At 36.8% G+C, this 24,811-nt stretch overlaps 1 protein-coding gene across 1 annotated transcript in view; it reads right to left on the minus strand.

Moving 5' to 3' along the window:
* RALYL (RALY RNA binding protein like) overlaps positions 1 to 24,811 on the minus strand; it is a 211,744-nt gene that overhangs the window by 53,903 nt on the left and 133,030 nt on the right. Inside the window, exon 3 of the mRNA XM_050891900.1 lies at positions 10,586 to 10,618. Within this exon, the coding sequence (XP_050747857.1) occupies positions 10,586 to 10,618 (33 nt within the window). The remainder of the gene's footprint in view (positions 1 to 10,585; positions 10,619 to 24,811) is intronic.

Genomic DNA, 24,811 nt, shown 5'->3' on the forward strand with positions numbered 1-24,811 from the left:
TCTATTGAATTAAGCTACCATAACAATTTAGTGCTGAGAATTGCCTCCAGCATCTCTTCCCAAACCACAAGACTCTGTGAAGGAATTAAAACTGTTAAGGTCTCTCTCTCTCTCTCTCCCCCCGCTCCTTCCCCTTCCCTTACCTTCTTGCTGAACTCCCCTCACACAATTTTTGCCTTCTCCCAGCAAGGCCGCATTACCATTACTCACCCTTATACGACTTACATGACTGGAATGTTATTTTTCTGTGAATGCTCTACACAGCAAGACAGTTTTATAGCCTATAAAGTATCAGCCAGAACATGAAATACACCTAACTACTGACACCTAGACAAGGTCTGCTTGAAACCAAATCGTATTTGATTCCAGATTTAAAGTGTAATCATGATTAATATGTGTGTGTGTGTATCTGAACAAAAAGATTAGTTTTGCGAGGAAACAAAACCTTATTTGATACCTCTCAAGTTCCTCTATCTTTAGTAAAGAAATGTGAACACTTTGGCATAATACTGCTGTATAAGCCACACTAACGACCTCCAGTTTTGCTTCACTAACTTCACTGTCTCAGAAGATGTAGCTTCCATTTCCATCCCATATCCTCTTGTACACCAAAAAAGGATAGATCTGCAGGATGAATTACATTACTTGAGAAATGCTTCAGTTTTCCTCCTTTGTGTATTGATCCTAATTTCTGTGAAGATGTTCGGTATTTTCAGGTAGTCAACAAATAGTTCATAGGAAAAATGTAATCTGAAAGTTGGTAATTTTTCATTTTGACTATTTGTTGTTCATAGTGTGCCTGGAAACCTACCTGTAGTTTCTGTCCCTTGATTTAGATGGCAAGAGAATAAACAAGGCCATACTTAGTAGGTACTTTTTGGCAAATAATTGCTTCAGATAAAATTCCTAATTTACTGACACTTACAAGTACTTTCTGGTGGCTATCTGGGAGGTTATGAAAATGTTTGAGAAAAGTTGCTAGCTGCAGGATGATAGCTGATTCATCCTCCCATCCTTACCCCTGAGAGTAAGGGCTACAGGACCCAAGTGTGAGAGAGTTCAGAAAGGCTGTTTTTGTATAAAGCATTAGAGGCAACTGAAAAGAAAAAAAAAATAAAAAAACAGTAACTGTTGGAAATTGGTTTATACGTTTTAAATTAAAAAAATGCTTTAGCATGAGCTACAGAGTCATTACCATAGCAATATAAACTGTCAGTTGCTGGTCATGCATGACAGATTCACTCTGATATTTCTACTTCACGTTTAAGGCACATCCTCCAACTTTTAATTCTACTCTAATATGTGGTTGTGAAGGAATTCTTTTTATTGAACAAAACTGATCTTTACCTTAATTCAGAACCAAAGCTGAAAACTTTACAAATAAAAGTAATTGAAGCACAGTAGTTAAACTGTTAGCAATAAAACTCTTAGCATACTATTGGCAAGATGGAATGTGACCTAATTCCTATTTATTTTTGTGTACATCGTCAGCAAAATTGTTACAACCTGCTACAACTGTGCGTACACCCCCACAGGAGTGTGTATGACTGATGCTGACAAAACTGCATGTTGGCTTGCAGAATGATAAGAATTATAAGAATCCAGCCTGAACCTGAGATAAAAAAATCCCCAAACTCAATGGATAACTGCAGATTGCTTTTGAACTGCAGTTCATAATTAGAACTAAGGCAAAAAAGCCCCCAAACCAAACCAAACCCAAAGCTGCCAAAATCAAGACCCTCCTTCTTGAAATCAACGTCAGTTTGGGCCAAACAGAGGCTGTTGAATATGACCCTAAATACCCTCGACACAGTCCTGCTTCTTTTCAAATTAAGGTGTGTAAAGGCATTATGCCAATGTAGTTAAAAAGCAGTTTGTAAATGAGGTCAGATCTCAGATTAAGCTAAATTTGTAGAAAACAACCTATGATATGATTCATTTTACTAGTTGAAAGCTTGCCTAGTATCAGGACATATCCTGATTTTGTTTTATTTCGAATGAGGGGTATACTACAGCATGCTAATGCACAGCTGAACGATCCCATAAGGCAAGATGTGAGTTGTTGTTCCTTAGTATCATACACAAGGCTATCAACAGAGCAACACTAAAGACAATGTCTCCTAGTCTGAAGCTTAATATCTTTTAAACAACTTTTAACAAACATGAGAGACAAGTAGGAGCTCCAATTTGCTCTGTGGCAGCAGCACTTCTCTCTGATGTGCCTCTTTCTGCACTGCTGCATCTCTTAACAAACTTCACATCCTGGGACGAGCCATTCTCCTGATTTCACAGAGGAGTCAGAGGCTGAAAGTACCACTGTAGGTGCCACATGTCCAACAGCTAATGTGGCTTCCCTGCCTATTCATAGAGCTGGAAGGCACTTCTAGAAGGTATCTGGTTCAGCCTCCTATCCAACAGGCTAGGCCCAGGGCTAGACCAGGTCAGCCATGGCTTTACCTAGCTGAGACTTGGGAACCTCAGCAGATGGAGACTCTACAACCTCTCTGGAAGACATCTTCCGTTTCTTCCATGATATCAACTCTGGTGATGCAGCTCTCTGTGGGACACAACATTTCTTAGTGAAATTATCAAAGTTTAAAATGGTATGGAAGCAAGAAAAAAATCCTTCCCTCTTCCCATCATTATTCACAGTAATAACCTTCATCATTAGGGTTGTACATTACCCCTCAGCACCTAGGCCAGGGAAGGGAAAGGATGGTCCCACTTAAACTCAGAAAGGGTACTTACATACTGTAAGAACACATGAATAGAAGGGGAAACATACCCCTTTTTATATGTTTCATAATTTGACATTGCAAAGAAAAAATATGTAGTAAAAAAACATCTAGGTAATACTATCTTCTTTCTTCTGCCTCCTTAATTCTCTTCATCCTTACTCAGCCTAGCCAATTGGCCAGCACGGTTAGCACTGTTTTACATGTGCCTTTTTCTTTGATGTGTTTCCTTTGCTTTAAAAAACCAGAAAGATAAGAGAAAAAAACTAAATTAGGATCTGTGACAGTGCTCTTGATGGGGCTTTTTACGAGAATGTCAAAGTCTAAAGCACCCAGCCATTTTAGAAAGCCAGTGTATACAGAGACTGGTGTGGAACAATAACTTTTGAAGCAAGGCCAGCTGCTGATTGCTATTGTGATCATGGGTGGTCAAACTCCAAAGAAGAAACCTCTTTATCAAGAAGCTGCAAATTATATTACTGCAGAAGGGTGTGAAGCGGACTTTCAAGTAAAAGCTAGCATAGCAGTACTGGCTGCCTTTTTGTGGTTTGGTCTTTTAGGCATACTTTTCTCTTTGCCATCCCACCTTTCTCTTTTAGCACAAGTGCAAGTAACATGTTAGGTAGATGGACCAATCTCAGATTTCACTTGCTAGTGAAAAAGGTTAAGCTGATTTCAAAGGTGGAATCAGAGGCATCAGCATCAGATCCTCTCAGAATATTTGTATAAGCCCTAGCATGCTAAGAACTTAATATTAAGAAGAGTTTCAATTGTTACTATCATACAAAAGTAGTAAGAGCAACACAGGCAGAAGAGCAAGGGGCAAATACAGATGGACTGATTTGAACAGCATTATAGGGAATTTGAAATTCAAAATATGAAACTTCAAAATTATATCTTTCAGTATATTTGTCAAGGGGAAGATACTGAATTAAAACTTCTTTGTAATGATCTGGAAACCTGTGAAAATAAATAGTCTTTCATATGGCAACTGCCATATGAAGGATGAAAAACTGTCTTGATTTTCAGACATGCTGTGAGTAGGGAGCTAGGTCTCATTTATGAAATTGTTTCACATGCCTGTTAGCCTGCCACAGTAAGCTGTGCATATTCACGGAAGCCCATAGAGACCAGTGGGCCAAGATGCTATGTTGATAGCTCGGAAAAAAGAAATAGGAGTACTGTGCTAACACAGACCTCTCCAAACACTTTCTATAACTCCTGGATCAGTGACTACTGTTTGGGCAAAACCCAGTGAGTTTGAAGTAAATAGTGGTGTCCCACAGTGAGGTTAGATACCCAGCAAATATTGTCCTTCCTTCCTCCTTCCATTTTCCATTGTAAGAAAATACCTTCCTTTTTGCTTCTTTGTGTGGTCCTTTTCCCTGGACTTTCCTTTCTGTTCTATGTTCCTGCATCTCTGTTTATTTCCTTTCATTTCCCCCCCCCGCCCCGAAATGTTTCCACTTCCTGACTTTCCTTCAGAGACATTCTCTTGCACATCATTTTCCCTCGTCTAGAGAACATACTGTCTCATACATAGGTGAGACTAAAGATATTCGGTATTGAGGAATTGTTCATCATTAATCCAGAACATAAATGACTTGCATATGTATTGTTTTCCTAGAATTACTTATGAAAGAGTAGTCTTGGATGACAGAAATAACAGAAAGTAAATAAAAGAGAAAGGCAAATAGAATAACCAGAAGAGAAAAAAAGTGATCTCATGCTCTGTTGCCTTTCTCAATTATGAAGCACATCATTGTTACTGATGTTATTAAGGTTAGAGAGGGGAAAAAGAACTTATTAAGGTGCATATTTTTGAGCTTGTTGCTAATAAAAGTTAACAGAATTAAGAAAATACGTTTCTTTTTTGGCCAAATGTATTAGTCTGTTTTCTATGCAATATATATTTTTCTGTGTGTGTGAAAGTGGAAGTGGTGTAGAATGAAAAAGATCAGGAAAATAGAAGAACCATAAAATAATTATTTAAATTGCAGATGAGTAGAAAAATACATAATCTGGGATCTTTAAACACTGAGTAATGACACAAAAACACTGAGAAATGCAGTAACAGCAACGAACCAACATTATTATTACTGTGGCTTTGTAATCTCTCCTTCCGAGATATCTTCAAGCAAAAAAAGTTTTTATAAATTTAAAAAACAGTGATATTCATCCACTGTTTGAGTCTTATAATAATAGAAAGCAGGCAATTACGGAAAAGCTTAATCCTTTTGGGTTTTGGTAAATTGTTGGAAGAGAAGTGTATCAGTAATATTGCTTGAAATTAAACTGTAGAGATTCTCAGTGTCTTCCACATGAAGTTCCCCAGCTTTCCGTATGAGTTATCGTCCCCCAGATCCTTCCTGTCTCTCTGGGGACTACCCTGGCAGCCTCACCATGCACAGAGCCCTTGCAGTCCCCTGACTTCTGCTTCTGGCCTCCAGGCTAAATCTCACACATAATTAAAGAGTTGGTCGTTTTAGAGGGTATTCTCTGCAAACGCAGAAGACCTGCTGCTGCCTATCTAAGTCACAGAGCCCAAGTGGTTTTAAGCATAAGGAGTTACTGCCTGTCTCTAAACAATGAGTTTAAATAATTGTCAGGTGTGTTCAGTCCTCCCATGCTTTTCATGAAAACACAACTCCTTAATACCTGGCCTGAATGTGAATGCGAGTTACAAGATTATGTTCAGGTTGGTAGGTTTATTGGTTTCATATTAACAATGCAAAATGCATCCAGTATCTCCTCTTCTTTTTATATTTTTCCTCTGCTGAAGGAAAATAATTTTCTTAGTTATCTCTCTTCAAAAGCTGGATGGGAACAGTAGGAATAGTGTCTGCTTCTTCCACTGGTGTTATCTGATAATCAGGATGGGGGACAAGTGTTATGGTATTTGTTGTACAGAAGATGACATGTGACTACATTCTGCTTTGTGCCTTATAACCTATTGTCTGTAAAAAAAGAAACCCACACAAAAACTGACTGTGAATTGAAGGAAACTGCATATTTTGGAAGTGGACTGAATATTATCCTAACAGAGCCTGCAAGGACTAGGCTTTTTTTTTAACTATCTCACTTCTTCAGAATGGGATCCCTCAAACCGGTGTTTGAGTGCAGAATTTCCTATAGATCTTCTGCAGAATGGCCGTATGGGAAAGCAAACACTACTGAGCAAGAGGAAGAAACGTGGGTGACAAACTCCAGTTGTTAGATGTTTCTCAGAACAATTCTGCCAGAAGAAAATTAAGGAATTTTACTTTTTGTATTTTGGAAGCACTTCCTAAAGCTGAGCCCACCAAAATCCTTCCATCTCTTCTAGAAGTAAGTACCTGTGATTTGAAAAGTACTGCGATTAAGCTGTGATTTGGAAAAACATGGCTTTTCAGTATTTTCTATTGTCATATACTTTCTAGAAACAGGACCTTGGTGAGGAAAGTAGTAGTTCATACAGATCTCTAGTCTTTTTACTGAGAATGTAAAAAAATGCAGCAATTAGTGCCAATTTTACTTGTATCTCTCTTCTTTCTCCCACGACAGACAACTATTCATGATGTAATAAACGCATACAATGCATTTATTTCACTTATGTCTCTCTCTGGGCTTTCCACCTAAATTTATATTGTTTATAGCAAACAACCAATCTTGAAAAAAAGAAAAAAAGAGTGAAAAGTCAGCAGTTTCTATTATATTTTTTTTTAACATCTACGCAAAAGAAAGAGAAATAGATTGAATCTCAGCTGACAACCAGATGTATAAAGCACATGCATTTTCAAAGACCATCTCACTGAAGAGCTATTGCCTGCTTATCCAGAAGTAATGCCATTCTCTGCAGCTGGCAGTAGATGAGTCTAAGTTCTCACTAGCCTAAAAAAAAATCAGCTCTGTTGCTTACTCTCCCTGTCTCTTCTGAATTCAACAGTATGGGACGTATTATTAAATGACACCTAACAAAGGAGACAATTATTTTTAAAAGTTTGTCAAACTTATTAGTTGCTGTGATGGATTTTCCACACTGCATGTGTTAAAGAAGACCAGATGTTATTATGAAAGTTACATACAATTACAGTTAGATACAAACAAGAATTAATTCAAAGAATTTCTACTGTGCAAGACAGTTACAAAATAATTATGGTCTCTCTTGGCTATATAATGCTGTTATAGGTCTTAAAAGATGCTGCAATGGCTGTGTTTTACAGAATGAGTTTTGAATTTTAGGGCTCAGACTGATGACCAATTACAAATCTGCATGCAGTATTATCTGGAATTTATCAAGGGCTAAACTTTTACATACAGATTGTTACAATGAATCAGCTGCCATGAAATAGCTGGGTGAATGGTTAGTTAACTGGATTATCAAATCATCCAGAGAGAATGATAACAGTTTTGTTCACGGGATAATTGTGCATCATTATTATTAAGAACAAAATGCCAAATATGGAGAGCAAATGGGATAATTAAAAGTTATTGGCATTTTAAATATATTTTTCTAAGATATTATACATCCTTTGCCACAAAGTAGGATGAATTTAATATAAACTGGCTTTTAGGTTGCCCTTTTTGCAGTACCCAGTTTTTTGTACCTCTTGACCTGCTTGGTCTTTCTGTTTGAATCTTTCAAAGACTTCTGCATGAAGTTAACTTGATGCATTGTCGGTGGTCTTCACTTTGGTGGAGTTTTACCAGAACTGTTGCCTCTGATGGTAAAGTCTTCCAGGCATTCTGACTATTTGCATGACTTCTTTTTTATTCTAACGCTACATGAACATGAACGCTACATAACATGAAGAAGAAAGAAAGTCCGGACAACTCTCTGTCTTGCTCAGGTTGAATATGGACACAAAACCCCAGAAGTGTAGAAATAACACCTGTGGAGAGAAGCATCCTGTGCCCCTACAGGCTAACACTCAGTATTCAGCACTGTTAAAAGATGTTTCAGCTTCTTATCCTTAGGGAAGGTGATTTTCACCTCTAAGAGACAAAGGAAGACAACATGTATCTCAGATTCAACTTTGTATTCTAGCCCAAAATCATAACATTGAATTCAGATGCTCTTATCTGAATAGATCACATACTCAATGAATTTTTGCTCCTGATTGCTACCATCAGAGACTTACATTAAAGAGGTTACTGTTACTTCAGTGCCAAATTATGCCCCTGTCTTGCACAGGGAGTAAAGGAGCATGGATTTTTCTTCTTTGCTATGCACTTTGCATAGAAAGAAGGATAAATGGAATTTCCTTTACCAAGGGAGTACAGGAGCTGTTCTCTCCCTGCATTCAAGACACAAACTACAACACCAAGAGGTGGGGTCTGCTTCTCTCTGTAGCTGGCTGCTTTCTGAGAGAGGAGAAACAATGCACTGTTTTAAGAACCAGTTTTCCTTTGTGGGATCTCTCATGGGAAGGCTGCAGCCCTGCTCATACATGCAGAGCTCAACAAACTGTGGCAGTCTTGAGCTCTTAGGCTGCCACACTTCATGTTCCTTTCCCTCACCAAAAGAATTAACAATGGAAAAGCACCAAGAAGTCATTAGCTTAGGAATGGCAAAATGAAAAATCATAATTAGCTTTACATAAAAGCATACAGGCAGTATAATAAAAATGTGAGAACAAATCTCTGTCACAGAAGGCAGATGAACGAAAGGCTGATGTGCAGGACCAAGTCATCTGTAGGCAACCTAAAGTAATTTAAATTGGTGTTTTGACCAACTCTGGTTGCAAGAGGCATTAAGGGCACCAATGTGTTTTAGTCTAATTGAGGCTGAGCCAGCATTTCTTCTGCAAACATTTACTGTATTTTAAAAGCCTGGTGGTTGTAGCTGTCAGTCTGGGTTAAAACCTTAGATGCAGGTCTTGGCACAAGAGCTCGTCCTCTGGACAAATGAACCCCTCAATTAGTGTGGGACTAGGAGGAGCATCTCTCTGATTAGTACCAAGGAGGTGGATGTTGGCTTGGGCCCCTCCTCAGAGCAGAGCGCTCTAGCCTCTGTCTGAAGCCCTCCTTTGGGGTGGAGGAAATACAGCAGTAAAAGGCAAAAGTAGCACAGAGGCAGGGACTAATTTTTATATTTTCTATCCTTATTATGAACTTGCAAGAAATAATTCAAGTATATTACAAGCAAACTTCTGGGAAGTTCTGGGAAGAGGCTAAGTCTATTTGCTCAGATTGGACTTCCCAAGAGGAATCCAGTTTAGTGACAAAGTCACATACAATGGCTATATGGAGGTAATGTGAATTTACACAGTGGCCACCAATCTGCTCATCTGGAAACAAACTCAAACCCAAAACATAAACATAATGCTTCCTCCTAGGTAGAGATCCTCAAATATCCTAAAAATGCCAGCAAAGTTCTTAAGATCATGACAAAAACTACAAAAGTAGGATTTATTATTTTGTCGCAATTACTATTAATATAATTGCTACCATTGTCTATTATTTACTTCGTGGATTTTTATACTTTCAAGCTTGCTCCTCAGCCACAATGACATGCAACTTCTTTTTTAATCTTAAAGTTGAGATTTTCAGGTAATCAGTTCATTACGAGAGTGGAGGCCTCAAAGAAACAACTCAATAGGACAAGTTACAAAGTGGAGTAATGAAAGGTAATAACAGAAGTGACTGAATTTGATAATGAATTTGGACATTTCAAAGCATACAGACCAAGAGCATACTCCCCCCCTTCCCCCCATTTGATTAGCATTTAACTTATTTTTCAATAATTTTGAGTTGGTAGAAAGTAGAAATGGCAAGCAATTAATTAAAAATATACTCAAAAACCCCAAAGTTACTTTATGCTATAGAAACGGAGACATATCTCAATCCTGCTTATGCTGATTTGTTGAGTTTCTCTGTTCATCACTGACACAATTCCTTTGTTTGCTAACTGTAATTCACATTTCAGAACTTGAAGTAGTTTTCTGATCTGCATTTAATACAACAATTTGGAAGCTACTGATAATTACGTGTAGAATTAACCCTTAAATGGCTATTTTACATGGGATCTTTTGTCTGCAGTTTGTGTTCTTGATAGTATGAAGCATGGTGTTGTGAACAAAGAAAAATGAGAATGAAGAGACATAAAGAATATACAGTTCTGAAGGAAAATGGAGTGAGAATGTTAGGAAACTTAGGAAAGTTTTAAAGAAAGAAGCTAAAAGGAAAACAGTGCATGAAAATTGAAATTCAGACTCAAAAGTAAAATACAGATACTTACCTTACATTTTATAAAAGAATGGCACTTTTTTTTCCAGAATAAGTCACATTTAAAAATAAGTTTTTAGAAAGATGAGTTAATCATTTTAATATATAGACCATATAACTGTTTAAGCGGCTATGAGACTATGAAGACAATAGCTGTAATACGCAAATCAGTGTAATGATCTATAATTAGGCTAAAAATGCAATATTTTTCTATTTTATGCATTTGATTTTATTTCTGTTATTGAAGTATCACAAAATTTTTATTTTAAAAGAAACTATCATTTATTTGTTCAGGGGCTTAGACAAGAGGTATAGACAATATTTGAAATGGTTTCTGACTGAAAGATCAGTGAAAACAAAATAATAAACCAGCTACCTTTCAATGCAACATTTAACTCCTACATGTCTTTTAGTATAAATTTTGGTTAGTCAATAGAGGCAAAACATACTTCTTATTTTTTTTAAGAAGCGAGATATCCACAACTGCTGACTTTATTGACTAATAACTACTTTTTCTAAGCTTAGGTATCGTAAATAACCATAATGTTGAAACAAGATGTTTATGCTCAACATAATCTCATAAATTATATTGTATGGTAGTTGAATATATAAATATCCATGGAAATATACATATTCCTACTTACCCAACGGACAGGAAAGGCTCCTTTGATTCAAGTCTGTCAAGTGAATAACAGAAGTTTTAAATATATGTATATTTATTTTATTTCAGAACATTTATACGATGAATTTAAAACAGCCACTCTCAGTATCAAATTTACCTGGTGACCAATACACAATTTAACAACAATAGAAGGGTCTGATCCATTATGCTAGGAGCTTAACTCGGAAAAAATCCCATTTACCTAACTGAACTTTGGTTTAGAAATCAAATATTTACAAAGCAGCACATCTAGGCCCTTTAAATTTCACAGATTCAGATGACTTGTGCAGGTGTTTACATGGAAGGTCTAGAGTGAACAAATAATACTTTGTCTTTTTTTTGCATTTTTCATGTAAAATATTTTTTTCTTGATGGCCATGATTTAGGGAAGATATCGAATCTCTTTTTTTTAACTTTAAACATAAAATTTAGTATGGGTGTAAGAACTTTCCTGATTTGAGGGCTTCCACACCCATTTTGTTTGCTTTTCGACATCCTCTATTCATATGACATGGTCACTTCTTTGTCGTGAGAACTTCTGGCACATCTGCCACAACCAGCCTTGTGCTGGAGCTGGATCCCACTGGTTTGGTAGACCCAGAATCGTGCCCAGTTCTAAACCCAGTTGTTCTCCAACTCCCTGCTGTTGCTGCTGTCTCTGTGAGGAGCTGCACCACTTGCACACTGGCAGGAACCTCTTCTACTAGTAGTTTCCACTCAACCAGGGTAGATTTAAAAATTTTCATCTATGTTATTGTACTGTATTTCTGCTCCAGTACCTGCAACTGGCTGCCCTTAATTTTGTAGTGTGTTCTGGCTGCAATGAGTTTACCAATATCAGCTGTTTGTTAGGACCATTAGCATGTGACTTCAGGGTCCTTTATAAACATATTTAAAGCAAATTTACAACTCAATTATTTTGAAAGGTGACATGACATGCAAATGTTGCAAAAGTTCTCTGTTGTGCTAATTGTCACTGAGAGTACTGTGTTAGGAAGAACAGCAACTAAAACTCCCAGGTACTTAATGTCTCTTCGTAGCCCTTAAGAAAAGTGTTTCTGACAAAGCGAAGTATGTCATATCTGGAACCGAACATTTCATTTGTGATGACCCCTCCCATCTGAAACCAATTCAGTCCCACAACAAAATATCTGAAATAGAACTGTAAACAGGACTAATTGTAAACAAAAGTACTGTAAATAATGTGTTAAAGTTTTAAGAACAAACCTTTCCTACAAGTCGTCTTTGTAGAAAAACCAAGTACATTTGCAGTTATTATTCATTTAGCAAAGGTTTTGTCCAAAAACCTCACAAACCAATAGCCACTTTAGTTATTGCCATCTATCCAGAAGGGTATTTACAAAAGGTGAACTTGTCACTGTGCTTTTGAAAGGATCATATAATTTTGTCTTTAATTGAAAAATACTGCATGTCATCTTTTTGCAAAGCATTTACTTCTTTTCCAGAATCACTAGTGGAAATAACTTAGGAGCCTGTCTTCATTTACAATGTCATCTTCCAATGTACTTTAAACCTAATTTTCTGGGGTTAGATTTCCAGAAGTGGTAAGGACAACTGGCATAAGACTTGAGGAAAGGCCAAAATGTATCCAAAACATAGTAATTTTTCTGTTGTCCTTATGGCTATACCTCACCTTTCCATTTCTTTCTGGGGTTGTGATCCACATGGAAGTAAAAGAATAGAAGAGGGGATCACGGATGGCCTTGCGTGTACCTGGAAGCACAGTGAAAGCCCAAAGCTGGGTATCCCCGCACTCAGGGGTACTCTTCTCGAGGGCAGCCCCAGTACTGTCACAAATGCTTTCCCTCCCAGACTGATATGCTGCACACCAAAACCCTCATAGCACCAAGAAAATGCTTAGCTTGGCATCCTCTGTGCTTAGGCAGTACTGCCAGAGAGCAATAAAGTGACGGGGCCCTTCATGTGCGGGGTTGCATCCTTCTCCGGCAGGCTCTGTGCAGCCACCATGCCAGCTTCACAGACCAGCTTTTCCTGCTGTGAATCACACCATTATAGGAAAACATCTGCACCATCTTTGCAGTTTCTCTCTGGTGTATAAGCAAAAGTCCAACTAGTGTTATGGTTTTGTTTCCTGTTTTTCTGCTTAATAAAATGACCCAGACCTGGGAAGTACCCGGTGTTTGGCTCAAGAGATTAACTATAAGCAAAATGAGCAAAGAATGAAAGCCTCAGAACATATTTACATACTTCATAATACAGAAATTTTGTAATGAAGAGAGACCTGGCACTATCCTCGTGGAGGACATTCTGGTGGATTTTACTTGCAAACGAAAAGTGTGTGATAGAATGCCCTGTGGACAAAATACTGCAATTAAAAATCTATTTGAAATCCATTCTCAGGATAGAATTCCATTTGATTTAAATAGTGCTGCCCTAGGTTTGACCCCTCTCTAGTATATTTGACTAAATGGTTTTAGATAATTTGCTGCATTACTTTAAATTAGTTCAAGTGTTCCTCATAGTAAGGGAATACAATTATCTGTTGGCCTTCTATTTAAATTGGTAAGTCAGTATATGGCAAATTAATATAAAGATTTTAAAACTGCAACACCATATGAAATAACAGGCTATATCATCTTTACTGGTGACATTTATCAATATATATTGTAGATTTTTTACCTTTCTTTTCTAGCCTGCAGTACACCAAATTCTCCAGAGTTTTGAGGAAGTCTTGCATAATTAAATATGATATCTCAAAAAGAGTAATCCTGATAAGCTGTGAGAAGGGCTGTCATACACCTTCAGGAAAAACATTAAAACAGAAATTTTCTTTCTTGCAAAAATGTATTAAGCGTGTAAGAAATACTAGGTTGGAGAGTAAACAAAGAGAATAATGTTTTAATTATGTAAGAATGGTAACGAAGCTGGAGTGATCAGGATTTTTCTTTCTTTCCTGAAATGGTTTTCCCATCAGAAAATTTCAGTTTATTAAAATGTCAGGGCAATATATCAGTTTGAATAGAAGGGAGGCAGGCTAATCGGTAGCATGACTGGGACATGGCAGACTGAGGTTGTGTTTCCCTTTGATTCTGAGCTAAGATTTTCTGAAAGGTCTGACTTTCTTATCTACATATAATGGATAAGTTTTTGCAGGAGGAAAAAGGATTTTTACACTATGTAAATTGCTCAATTAAAATCAGTCACTGTAAACCAAACAGGCATAGGCAATCAATTTGTACCCATTGATATGCTGCAGTACTGTCACACTCTGTGTTTAAAATAAGGACCCTAGAAATTTCCCATTTAGTATTTTACCCCTTGCAACCTGTCTTGGAGAGATATTTTACAGGATCTGATTAACGTAATTGTGTATTTCATGATCTTCTTTGCTGCTAAGTTTGCTTATATTAATGCCAATTATCTAAATCCCATCTTTGACATGGACTGAACATGTAGATGGACAAATTTTTCAAGGTTTGCAGACAAACACAAGGAAACGTGACTAGACTAAGGGCAACTGAATTCCTCTTTGACTTGTAAACAAATCATTTAAGGACAGGAAGATCCCAAAGTAAACTCCACTTCCCTTGCATAATTGTCCTATTAAGATTACAGGCAAGATGGCTTTTTATGTCTGAGGCCTGACCCAAGATACATAAATCAATATAATTTCTTGTTAAAGAATCCTCACCTCTCCTTCCCAAAACATATTTACAGGACAGAGTGGATAACATTTCTAAGAATATCCACGCTGTACACAAGCAAATGGATTTTAGCCAAGCATTCTCCAAGGTAACTCATTATGAATCAATGTATTCTTCCTCGTGGTGATCATATAATTTCATTTCTAAGGAGTTAGTAAGAAAAACATGTGGAATTTAAAGCATTTGTTAGGGTTCTTATTCTGACTTTTTAATATAATAAAAATGTCTACCCTGAATCAGGGAAAATGATGGTCAGGAACCAAAATTTTTTTAGATGAGTCACCATTTTGGGTTACAATCTTCAAATCAGAATTCCCAAGGAGGATAACCTGAGTGTGTTGCTGACGTCACACATTTTCTGTTTGACTGTAAAATGCATGAATAGTGACTGCAGTTTTTGGGTGGATTGGAAGAGTTAATACCTCTAACAGGAATCCAGAGGATTCAAGCTTTTCATTCAAGCCATGTAGGAAAGTGAGACCAACTAAAAAACATTTTGGACTTCAGTTGCTTGATGAATTGGCTGTATAGTGTTAATGTATATTTTGTATGATTGATGTAGCTGACTTATTTACCTGTCAAGCATGTCTATCTCTTTGCGCTGTACAGCTTCAGGAACCAAAGATTTAGCAAAAATATGTGAAGTCAAAGAATATTCAGATTTATGGCTCACCCTGTTTGCCAATGAATTTAATTTTAAAATTATAACCAAGGACAACTCAAGGGACGTTTCAGAAGAAACTGAGGTAGTTTGCCATTCACAGTAATCAACCAGCATTGCATTTTTCTCTGCATGTTGACATTGTGGTTTGAAGTCAACAGTCATTAGTGATCAGAAAACATCTTCCTTCAGAAATTTTTAAGCAGTATTGCTCATATTTTGTCCTCTAATTCCTTTCCTTTTTAAAACATGTGCATTATAACTTTTGTTAACTCCCAATATTTGTATACAATGCAAGTAGGCTTAATAAAAGCATGTCTTAATTTACAGAAGAAATATTATTTCATGTAACTTGCACTATCTATTGAGACTGAAATAGCCATTGCTGGTGTACACTAGGTAATCCTTTCTTCCTCGTTCCCTCCCTCCCTCCCTCCCTCCCTCCCTTCCTTCCTTCCCTCCTTCCCTCCTTGCCATTTATAATGGTTTCTGTGACTTAAAGTAATTTCAATCCAAGATAATTTTTCTGGACATCAGTAACTGTTGTCAGACAGAATTAGGGAAGAAGCTCATGCTATCTTCTGAAACTTCCATAAATATCATTATAAACGTTGGCAAGTTTTATTAAGAAGCACTGTCATATTCTGGAATAAATAAATGCTAGACCAACTGTATAGAAGATCTAATCTGTCAGAAGTGTTTCAGAAGCAAAGGTATGGAGGAATAATTTACAGCTTTATTTCAACTTTTACACTTGTTCTTAATAAATTTAATAAGTTCCACTTCCAACTGGTGGTTGACGTTGCAATTGATGACTCTGGTTAGAAAAACAATACAAACTGTATTGTTTTCACAAATATTGTGTAATATCAAATACTGTATTAATATGAAAATATAAGAGTGCCCTGGGAAGTTCTATTCCACAGAGCTAAATGCTTCTGTTATTTATTGAAACATAAAAATTCTAGTACAAAATAAAATACGTCCCTCAAACCATGGATGGAAACTAAAGTACTGCAAACTCAAAATGTCATTTCTCAGTGCAAACTTACTCCTTTGACATGATAACTGACTTAGTGGATAGAAGAAGAGGCAGGTAATAGGTAAGACTTAGCCTGATTTTTAAAGCTTTTGATATTGCCTTATATGAGAGTCTCATATTCAAGCTGGGAAAATATGATCTAATTACCTTAAGGAAAATATACATTAAGCCAAAAAACCCCAACATGCCCATGCACAAAGAATTATGCCAATGGGAAAGAGGGACACATTAAATATTAGGAACACTCAGCGCTATGTTTTGTTCAGTTTTGGTTTGCATAAATGATTTGAACAACAAAATAGAGACTATGTGTGTAAAATAGATGACAAAAAACTGGTTTTTAAACAGTCCAGCGAACAGAATTTGATAAATTGGAGAAATAGTCTGAAATCAGTGTAATGAAATTGAAAAAAGAAAAGATAAGTCCAGTGAGAATTTGAGAACAAGAACTACTTTATATGTATATGGAATGGAGAATAACTGGCTAGGTGTCACAAAAAAACAAGTTTCAAGAGAGCAAGAACTGAGTAACAGGATACTGTTTAGTGTGGGGACATACTAAAACATCTTTCCTCAGAGCTGATGAATCCCTCAGTTGCTGCACTGTGCCAGCTTTGGGCACAGCATTTTATAACAGGATGAGGGTAGATGGAGACAATCAAAAGGAGAGCAATTAAGAGTATAAAAGATGAGAAGGACCTTTAGAGTGATGGAAATGCCATATCAAGTAGAGGTTATTAGGTCCTCCACGTATCCTCTGTGAAATAGGAACTTCTACCTTGAAAATATCAGCTGGAGCTGATGCTTCCAACTCTAGGGATTCCTCCTAGTGATCTAGGAGATAGAGTTTCTGTCATTTAGATCTTTTCTGCTCCGTGACAAGAAGCCTAAAATTTCTGCATATACAGACCTTAGGGGCTATCTGTCTCCAACAGCTCACTGCAGTCACAGAATATGAAATTCTGGGACAAACACCAGATGACACAGGAGGAACCAAGTACAAAGGCTACCAGTCTAAATAAGCATGCCTGTAAACTGTTGATGCTTCACTCCTGAGAAATAATTTTTGCCATGTAATCCCTTGCTGGTTCCATCTAATTCCCATTTTGAGAGAAGTCTTTAGCATTCAGGAGCTAATCCCTGCCTGCCAAGCAGGTCCTAAATCACACAGGTTCTTTCCAATATCTGCTCCAGGGATGTTTCAGGTTAACTTCTTTTTCAGCCTATTTTAATTACTGATATGTCCCAACATCTCGCTTGGGGTACAGCTATTATGTGAGGAACACAAGTATGTTGTAAGTTACCGTAAAAACTGATGTTGCAGCTCACACAGAAATACTTTAGGTTCTCCGTTGTTCTGAATTTTTGTTCTTTAGCTCCTCTGAATCATTGCAGTGGCAATGAGCAGTGTCCTTCAATCAGTACATGCTTCATCTCTTCTACTCTCAGATCAGAGTTAATCCCAATTTGATTAAAGTTCACAACTGGAATATTTATGTTTACTAAAACTAAATTTTACTAATTACTGAAGAATTTTTTCAATAAGTAAGCTACTACACTAGTAAGCACTCTAGGGATGAATAGAGGTTTACTTGAATAAGGTTATCCCTTTGGCTACCAGAGCCTTTATATGCAGATCTATATATAATCCTTACTATATATATAATATGTATTTAGTCCCTTATGAAAGTATTGCAAGACATTATGCATTCCAACTGACAAAAAAGACACATTTTTTCTAGTATCTTATGATTTCTGACAAGGTTAATTATTAACATTGAGAATAACTTAGATCTCTTCTTGAAGCATCAGGTTTTCCCCAGCCCCATGAGGCAAAAATAGCACCCTAAAGAAGTTAATTTTCCAATATATCTGTAGGTGATGCGTATCTTGCACTACTTAATTTCTGGTGATATAGAAAACTGAAATTATGGTTGGTCCCCATAAGGCAGCATGGTTGAAACGTTTTCTGTCTATGAGTGCTTGTGCTTACCCTAGGGTTTGGTTTGCACTAATGCAGTTACTCTGCATTTAATATGCTGCAAGATGGAGCTTCCTTTACCCTTTTCAGAGTTTTGAAGTGAAAGGAATGAAATATTTGGCTCAGCACATATATCATATCATTTTTAAGCATTTTATATGTCTGGACAACAAAAAGGTATGTGCGAAAATATAAAGTTTTTTTTATTTTTATTTTTTGTTTGAAAAAAACCCTGCAAAAATCACTGACTATTGATGCAGTACATTTGATTTAGCCAGTTCTACTTAGCACCTAAGCCCATGATAGGGTAGTGCCAGAGCACTCTGTGCAGGAAAACATTTTCAGGGAACACTTAGCACAGGATACTGTCTGCGGTACCTGATGTTGAGCTGTCTAACCTAGCATGCTGGCCCTGTGCACTGAAAACCAGATGCAATATTATGAGTGTTTTCAAAGTCAGCCCAAGATAAAGCAAGGTTTGTCCCTTTTAAATTCTTCTGGCTTACTCTATAATACGGTTTTGTTACAGATGTACATAGCATATGACCAAATTTAGCTAGTTTCCTAGCAAAACCTGAATCTTGTTACATAATTTGTAAACATCAAATTCTTGACATAAGTACAAGTTTCAGGGGCCCCTGGGATTTATTTCCGCATGAGTTAATAGGATAGATAATCTTTAGCCATCAGTTAGCAGAGTGTGACTGAATAATCTGTCCAGAATTATCTCTAAAATTTGACAGCTGAAAAACTGAATAAAAGGTAGCTTTCAATACCGGGAGGAAGTGCTTTAAAGAGACTAATTTTCACAACAGCAAGAGGCTAGGATGAAACATAAATTAGCATATGCGAAAGTTGGTTTTGATATACCAGTAAAAATGTACTTGGTCATGTTGGATATTGAATGCACTACTGTTATAACACACGGGATAGAAAGGTTTTGGGGTTGTGGTAGGAAAGGAAGGCATGGGGAAGAACAGTAAAGGAAGTAGTTTCCCATAATCCTCATTAATGGGTGGCCTAAATTTTAGGCAACAAGATGAGAGGAAAACACAAAAGCTCTAAGTCATTTGAAGGTTGTATAATAATATAATATTTTCAGAGAGCTAGAACTAAAAAATAGTATCATATCCATCTAATAGAGTTTCAGTAGCTGATTATAGTTTGTAACTGACTTTACTGTATTTTCCTCTATGAATCCATAAATCGCAAACACAACATGAACAGTGGCATGGATTCTTATAGCTGAGATAAATATTGGTAAGTGTGTCTGAGAAAAACTAAGTTGTGACTTGGAGAGAAATTAATTCAGACTCTACATATGAACACCATCTTAGATAGTTATGGACTGCAGTTTCTTCCCACACCACCCAAGAGAAGTCTCCTGAAGCCAAACGGAGTGATAAGGAAGCTAAACTGAATTTAATCTGTACACCACATCTGTATGATGTTTCCAGTCATGAAGAAATGAATGTTCAGATTCAAAGTGAGATTCTTGCAAGAATCAAGAATAAGAACTCATTTTCCTTCAGGTGAGAACACTCCTAACTCTGATCCCCTTCCCAAACTGAAAACATGCTCAATTTTGTACCTTTGTTCAAGTAAGCAAAGGAAACAAACTCTGGAGAATGAAAGTAACTTCATGCCACTGCTGTCAATTTTAATTTGCTTTTTCCTGTGATATGCTAATAGTAGCTAAATTTTGCAAAAATCTATGCTCCCAACAAATGAAAGAATTTTGAAAAAAATATAGTGGTGTACTTAGCTATCTACCTTAAAGTCCTCTTTCTGACAGCTTTAATCATTCTTTGCATGAAGCTGATGTCACCTGACCCTCTTCTGCTCTAAATCAGAGAAAGAACATTCAGGTCAATATGTACTGGTCTAAAAACATCTAGAATGAGTTCATCAGGGTGGGCTGAACAAAACAGTGTTGACTGATCTAATGCACACAATCAATACTACTTTACTGCATGGCTATTTGTAGTCACAAATATATGAAGGTTAATGCAGGCATTGCCTTTGAGGATCCCAAGGGTAGAGGCTTAATCTCCTTTTCCCTCAATGACACTACTAACACTTAAAAGTAGTTACAGGAGGGGCACTGCTCTGACAATGTATGATTCATGTTTGTCATGCTGTTTCCTAGAATAATCTCTCTTGCAAGACTGAAAAATTAAACATACATTTTTATGCCAATAGATATTAGAAATTGCTCATTTCTTAGGACTCATAATAAATTCACACATGTTTATGAATACATTTGTTACTTTTCAGTAAAACAGCCAATGCTTTTGCCAGAAGTTCTGGGAATACCAGCAACATAATCTACCAAAAAGGCATGCAATTTATAACCTATTTTTTAAAAAAATAAAATTACATTTGACATTATGCACCAACAGCGCTATCTAAGAATCGGTCCTGGCAGGGTGGATAACACATTTTTAGACAGTATACTCCAAGACTAGCAGAATTCAGCAAGAAATAAACTTGGGGGGTAATTCCATTGTTGATAATTCACTGCATATTAATATGCTGGTATTGTTCCTCTGTGTTGCACACAGCATAGCCTTCCATACTATTTGTAATCTTACTTAACAATCCATTTTCTCTTAAACTAAGTATACTTTAAATCTTTTCTTCTGATAATATCCGTAAGACTTTAAAATATATAACAAGTTACAGCCTCTCATTTATCCAGCCTTCCTTATTTATTCACAGAATACTAAATCTATAACCCAGTATCACATTTCTATTGCTGTTTGTAAGCCACCTAAACTGTGCCCTTGCAGTACATCAGCAGCTCCCAGACTGAATTACAGCCTTCTATACAATTAGAGGTGTTACATTATGTGAGAACCAATGCTTAATTACGAGCCCACAAAGTGGTGCTCTGAAGCACAGCCTTCCCCTGCATCTCTGATGACTGCCGCAATTAAGGGTTTACTAAATTCCTGAAAATGAAGAATCCCGCTGTTCATTTGTGACGTTAGGACAGGCCCTTCTCTATTCTGTGTCATGAACCCTATGTCCTTACTTTTAAGACCTCTATAAAGTTAATAAGACAGTTACCAAACAGCAGTGGTTGAAAACCGGATACTATTTCTATGATACCTGCTTCACTAAAACTCAAATGTGGAAAAATGACCGTCTGTTTCTGATTTTTTTTTAATATGTTGTAGGTACTACCATTTTTCTTTTCAAGCTAACTGAAATACAGCTGAGTATCTACAGAAGACATCATCCTTCTGCTAGAACACACTGAATCCAAATTCTGATTATTTCTTAAATCAAATGCAAGAAGCCATGCAGTAATAAAGGGTAGAAATCTCACATGTAATAAGTGATAGGAACAGGGCTCAGACTGTCAAGATTCAAACTGAATGAATGACTAAAAGTACTATTTCTGTTTGCCTGCAGGCAAAACCATCAATGCTCTGGATCTTTTAGGAATTTACTTTTTGAATTATAAGCCAAAGTTTTTTCATTCGTATTAGCAGCACAAATTCTTGGATAAGAAAGGAATCATAATAATTTCAATGCCATCAGAAGGATGTGAATATGTTTTCTGTTCCACTGTGGTATAAACAGTGATTAAAAACCATGAAAAAAATAAGATGGTTTTACAGTTAGTTACTTTAACTATAGCATATTGCTTCAGGTTTCATAGGAGATGGAAAAAGTAAGAAAGAAGATTAAACACCAGGAAAAAAAAAGCAATAATAAGAGAACAGGCTATTCTTCTCCAAACTTGCTAATCTCTAAGCATGAGTGTGATTATGGTGTTTGGGCTTTTGTGGAAGAAAACAACATCAGTCATGTGATACCATATATCATCTTCTGCAAGAGGAAAAGTACTGAGCTAGGAAAAGGGATGCAGCTCCTCTGCAGATGTGTGTAAGTTGGTGTCACTGGCTTCCTCTTAACAAAGAAAAAAAATAAACTGAGAAAAGACTGTGTAAGTCTAAAGAATAACTTGAGGGGAGATGGGAACAAAGGCAAGTGCTAGTCTTTATGTAGGACATACTTCAAAATGGATCTAAGTCAAGACCATATTTTAAAAACTGTGGTGAAGGTGAATACAAACAAACATGAGAAAAATGTAACATTTAGGATATACTGATAATCTGAGAAGGAATATCTGCCCTAGTCACTAGATTCTAAAAGGGAGTTAGCAGTATTTTTAAAATAGTGAAGGGGAAGATTTAAAAAAAAAAAAAAAAAGACAGTTTTGTTGTCTTAGTTGTTATTGGAGATACTACACAGATAATATGACTGAATGAACAAATCAAGATGATAAGTGTATTTGATATTTTTTGGTCTTTTGAACTTTTTCTGTATCTGTGATTTGTGCCCAGAAGCAAAGGTTTTCCTGGGTGTTACTAAGGACCTGAGACCCCCGCCATTTTCCCCTCTCTAAACTTATCAGGTGCTGCACATTCATGCTCTGGATCATGTGAAAGGGCAAACTTATGTCCTTGGCTGGCTCTCCCAACCCCTCTGAGCACATGGATTTGTTCTTTAAACATCTCTGGGACCAAATTGATTGCAGTTACACCGACATAATTCAGAAATGCAGAGCTGCCTGTGTTGCCTTCCATCAGCAGATATTTTTTTCTTATTCTTATGATATTAGTTATTTGACACGGGGCTTTTTCCTTGGAAGAAAATAAACAAAAATTCAGACCAAACTGAATCACTGGATCTGCTGTAGCTTTGTATTTGTGCCTTTTAACATTTTTAGTATACTTGAGAATGCTACTTAAGTTCTCAACACAAGCAAAATTTGCACTGTTTTTGTTAATTTTAAGTAAGAATTTCAGACTAAATGATCATTTTTTCTGTACAGTAATGACTGCTTCAAATGTGATCACTGAGAACATTCTTTGATGAAATGAATGTAAATAATATCCTACTGGACTTAAAATTATCTCCATTTAAACATGCCTAGAAATGTTGTTTTATGGCAGCTAGATCTTTTGTCAGGAGAAGAGCTGTAGAGTAACACCCATCTTAGATTCATTCCATTGCACTGAAATAAAATAGCTTATTTCGTGAAGGAAGGTAATCAAAGACATCAAGAAGATACATTTCTGTAAAAAGGAGGCACTTTCATTCAAAAGAAATATCACACTATGTAATCTTAATATGATGTATTCATCAAAAGATTATGTTCCATAAGCATAAGTGATTTTTTTTCATTCAGTATGTAAAATAAAGTAAGAGGCATAATCACAATTTAATGCAAATGTAAAGTATCAGAAAATAATTGATCGGGTTTATTTTCTGTTGTCCGGACTGTGTCTTTAGGCTCTTGTAGGCCAGTGATAAAAATGGACACACAAATGCATTAAGAAAAAGAAGGAATAAAGAAGCAAGTTGTTGGAAATCTAGGACAATATTCAATCAAGAAAGATCCTTATACCTGCGGTTATTTTTATTATATGCCAGTAGGTTAAAGCACATTGCTAATATACTGCCAATGGCACACTACAGCAGCAATTATGCAAAATACTGCAGTATTCAAATAGAATAGTAATGCTTGTTTGGCACAGAATTTGTTGAGTTTATGTTACGCTTTTAAATGGGAGGAATGATCTCAAGAAGCCTCCTACCCTGGAAGAAGCAATCACATTGCCCATCACTGTGCCTTTCACACTTTCTCCTGAAATGAAGGGCACCCAGGAGTGCTCAGAAAAACAACTCAAAATAATGGATGGCTCTGTGGACTGAGAGGCAAACCAAACTACACCAAACTCTATAAACAATATCTTAAAATAAATCTGAGAAGCAGAGAGCAAGTAGAGAAAGACTGTAAGCAATTCTTTAAGCCTCTGCTATAAAATAAAACTGCAAAACCAAAGGAAATGCAAGATGTGTAACATAATCCAATCAGTTTTGTGATGGAGATTATAAAAGTAAAATGTGCTGAGGAAACTGATAAAAGTATTTTTGTCAAAGAAAAATAAAACTTTTATATAAAACCATAATCATACTCTGTAAATAAAGGAGCATCTCTTTCCAGTATATTAATATTAGAAATTTAAATAAAATAATTTCCTCCAGAGGCCAAGGGATTTATGAAATTGTAAAGTAAAGGCTGTTTAATATGGCTAATTAGTAGCATGTTAAATCAAGCATGCTGAATATATATTTCAATTGCATTACATGGAGAAGTGGGTGGGAATGGGAAATTACTGTGGTACCTAATACCACTCAGGGAGTGCTGAACCATAAGCCAGAAACTTCAGAGACCAGCTTGGAAAGAACTTGCCCTCAAGGGATACCTTTGCCAGGGCCACTGTGTGCTATAGACAGGCAGTGCTGCAGGAACTCAGCCACCACTGGGTGGAGATCCAGCCAGCCAAGGCAACATGGTGAGAGATGATTTCACTCAGTATTTCCTGGTCATGTTAATCTATCCACTAAATCCATCCTGCTAATTGCCTCATGCCAGGATATGCCTCAGCTGGATGGATCCCAGGATAGGCAGCTTCATGCCCAGCCAGCAACGGGAATACTGGGAGGAGTAGGGCTTGAATTCAACTCCTCACTGGGCCTTCAAGATGTAGCACTGGGGCAAGGCCAGTTATACATATTGTGGCCTTATAAGGAAACTTGGAGTTTGGCAAGGGTGAAAATAATCCACATGGGGAGGGTTAGTCTTAGCTAAATCGGTCTTGGAAATGTTTATAGGTCAACTACAATATTAAATTGTGTAGAGCAAAGGGAGTGACTAGATACCCTGGCAGTGCTGAGTAACTTGCCTTCCCAGTTTTCTTCCAAATCCTAGTCCCCTGCTTTCCTACGTTATACAAATATTAGTTCATTCCTGGGGG

Source organism: Gymnogyps californianus, chromosome 2 (genome assembly GCF_018139145.2).
Source record: "Gymnogyps californianus isolate 813 chromosome 2, ASM1813914v2, whole genome shotgun sequence".
Lineage (NCBI taxonomy): Eukaryota > Metazoa > Chordata > Aves > Accipitriformes > Cathartidae > Gymnogyps > Gymnogyps californianus.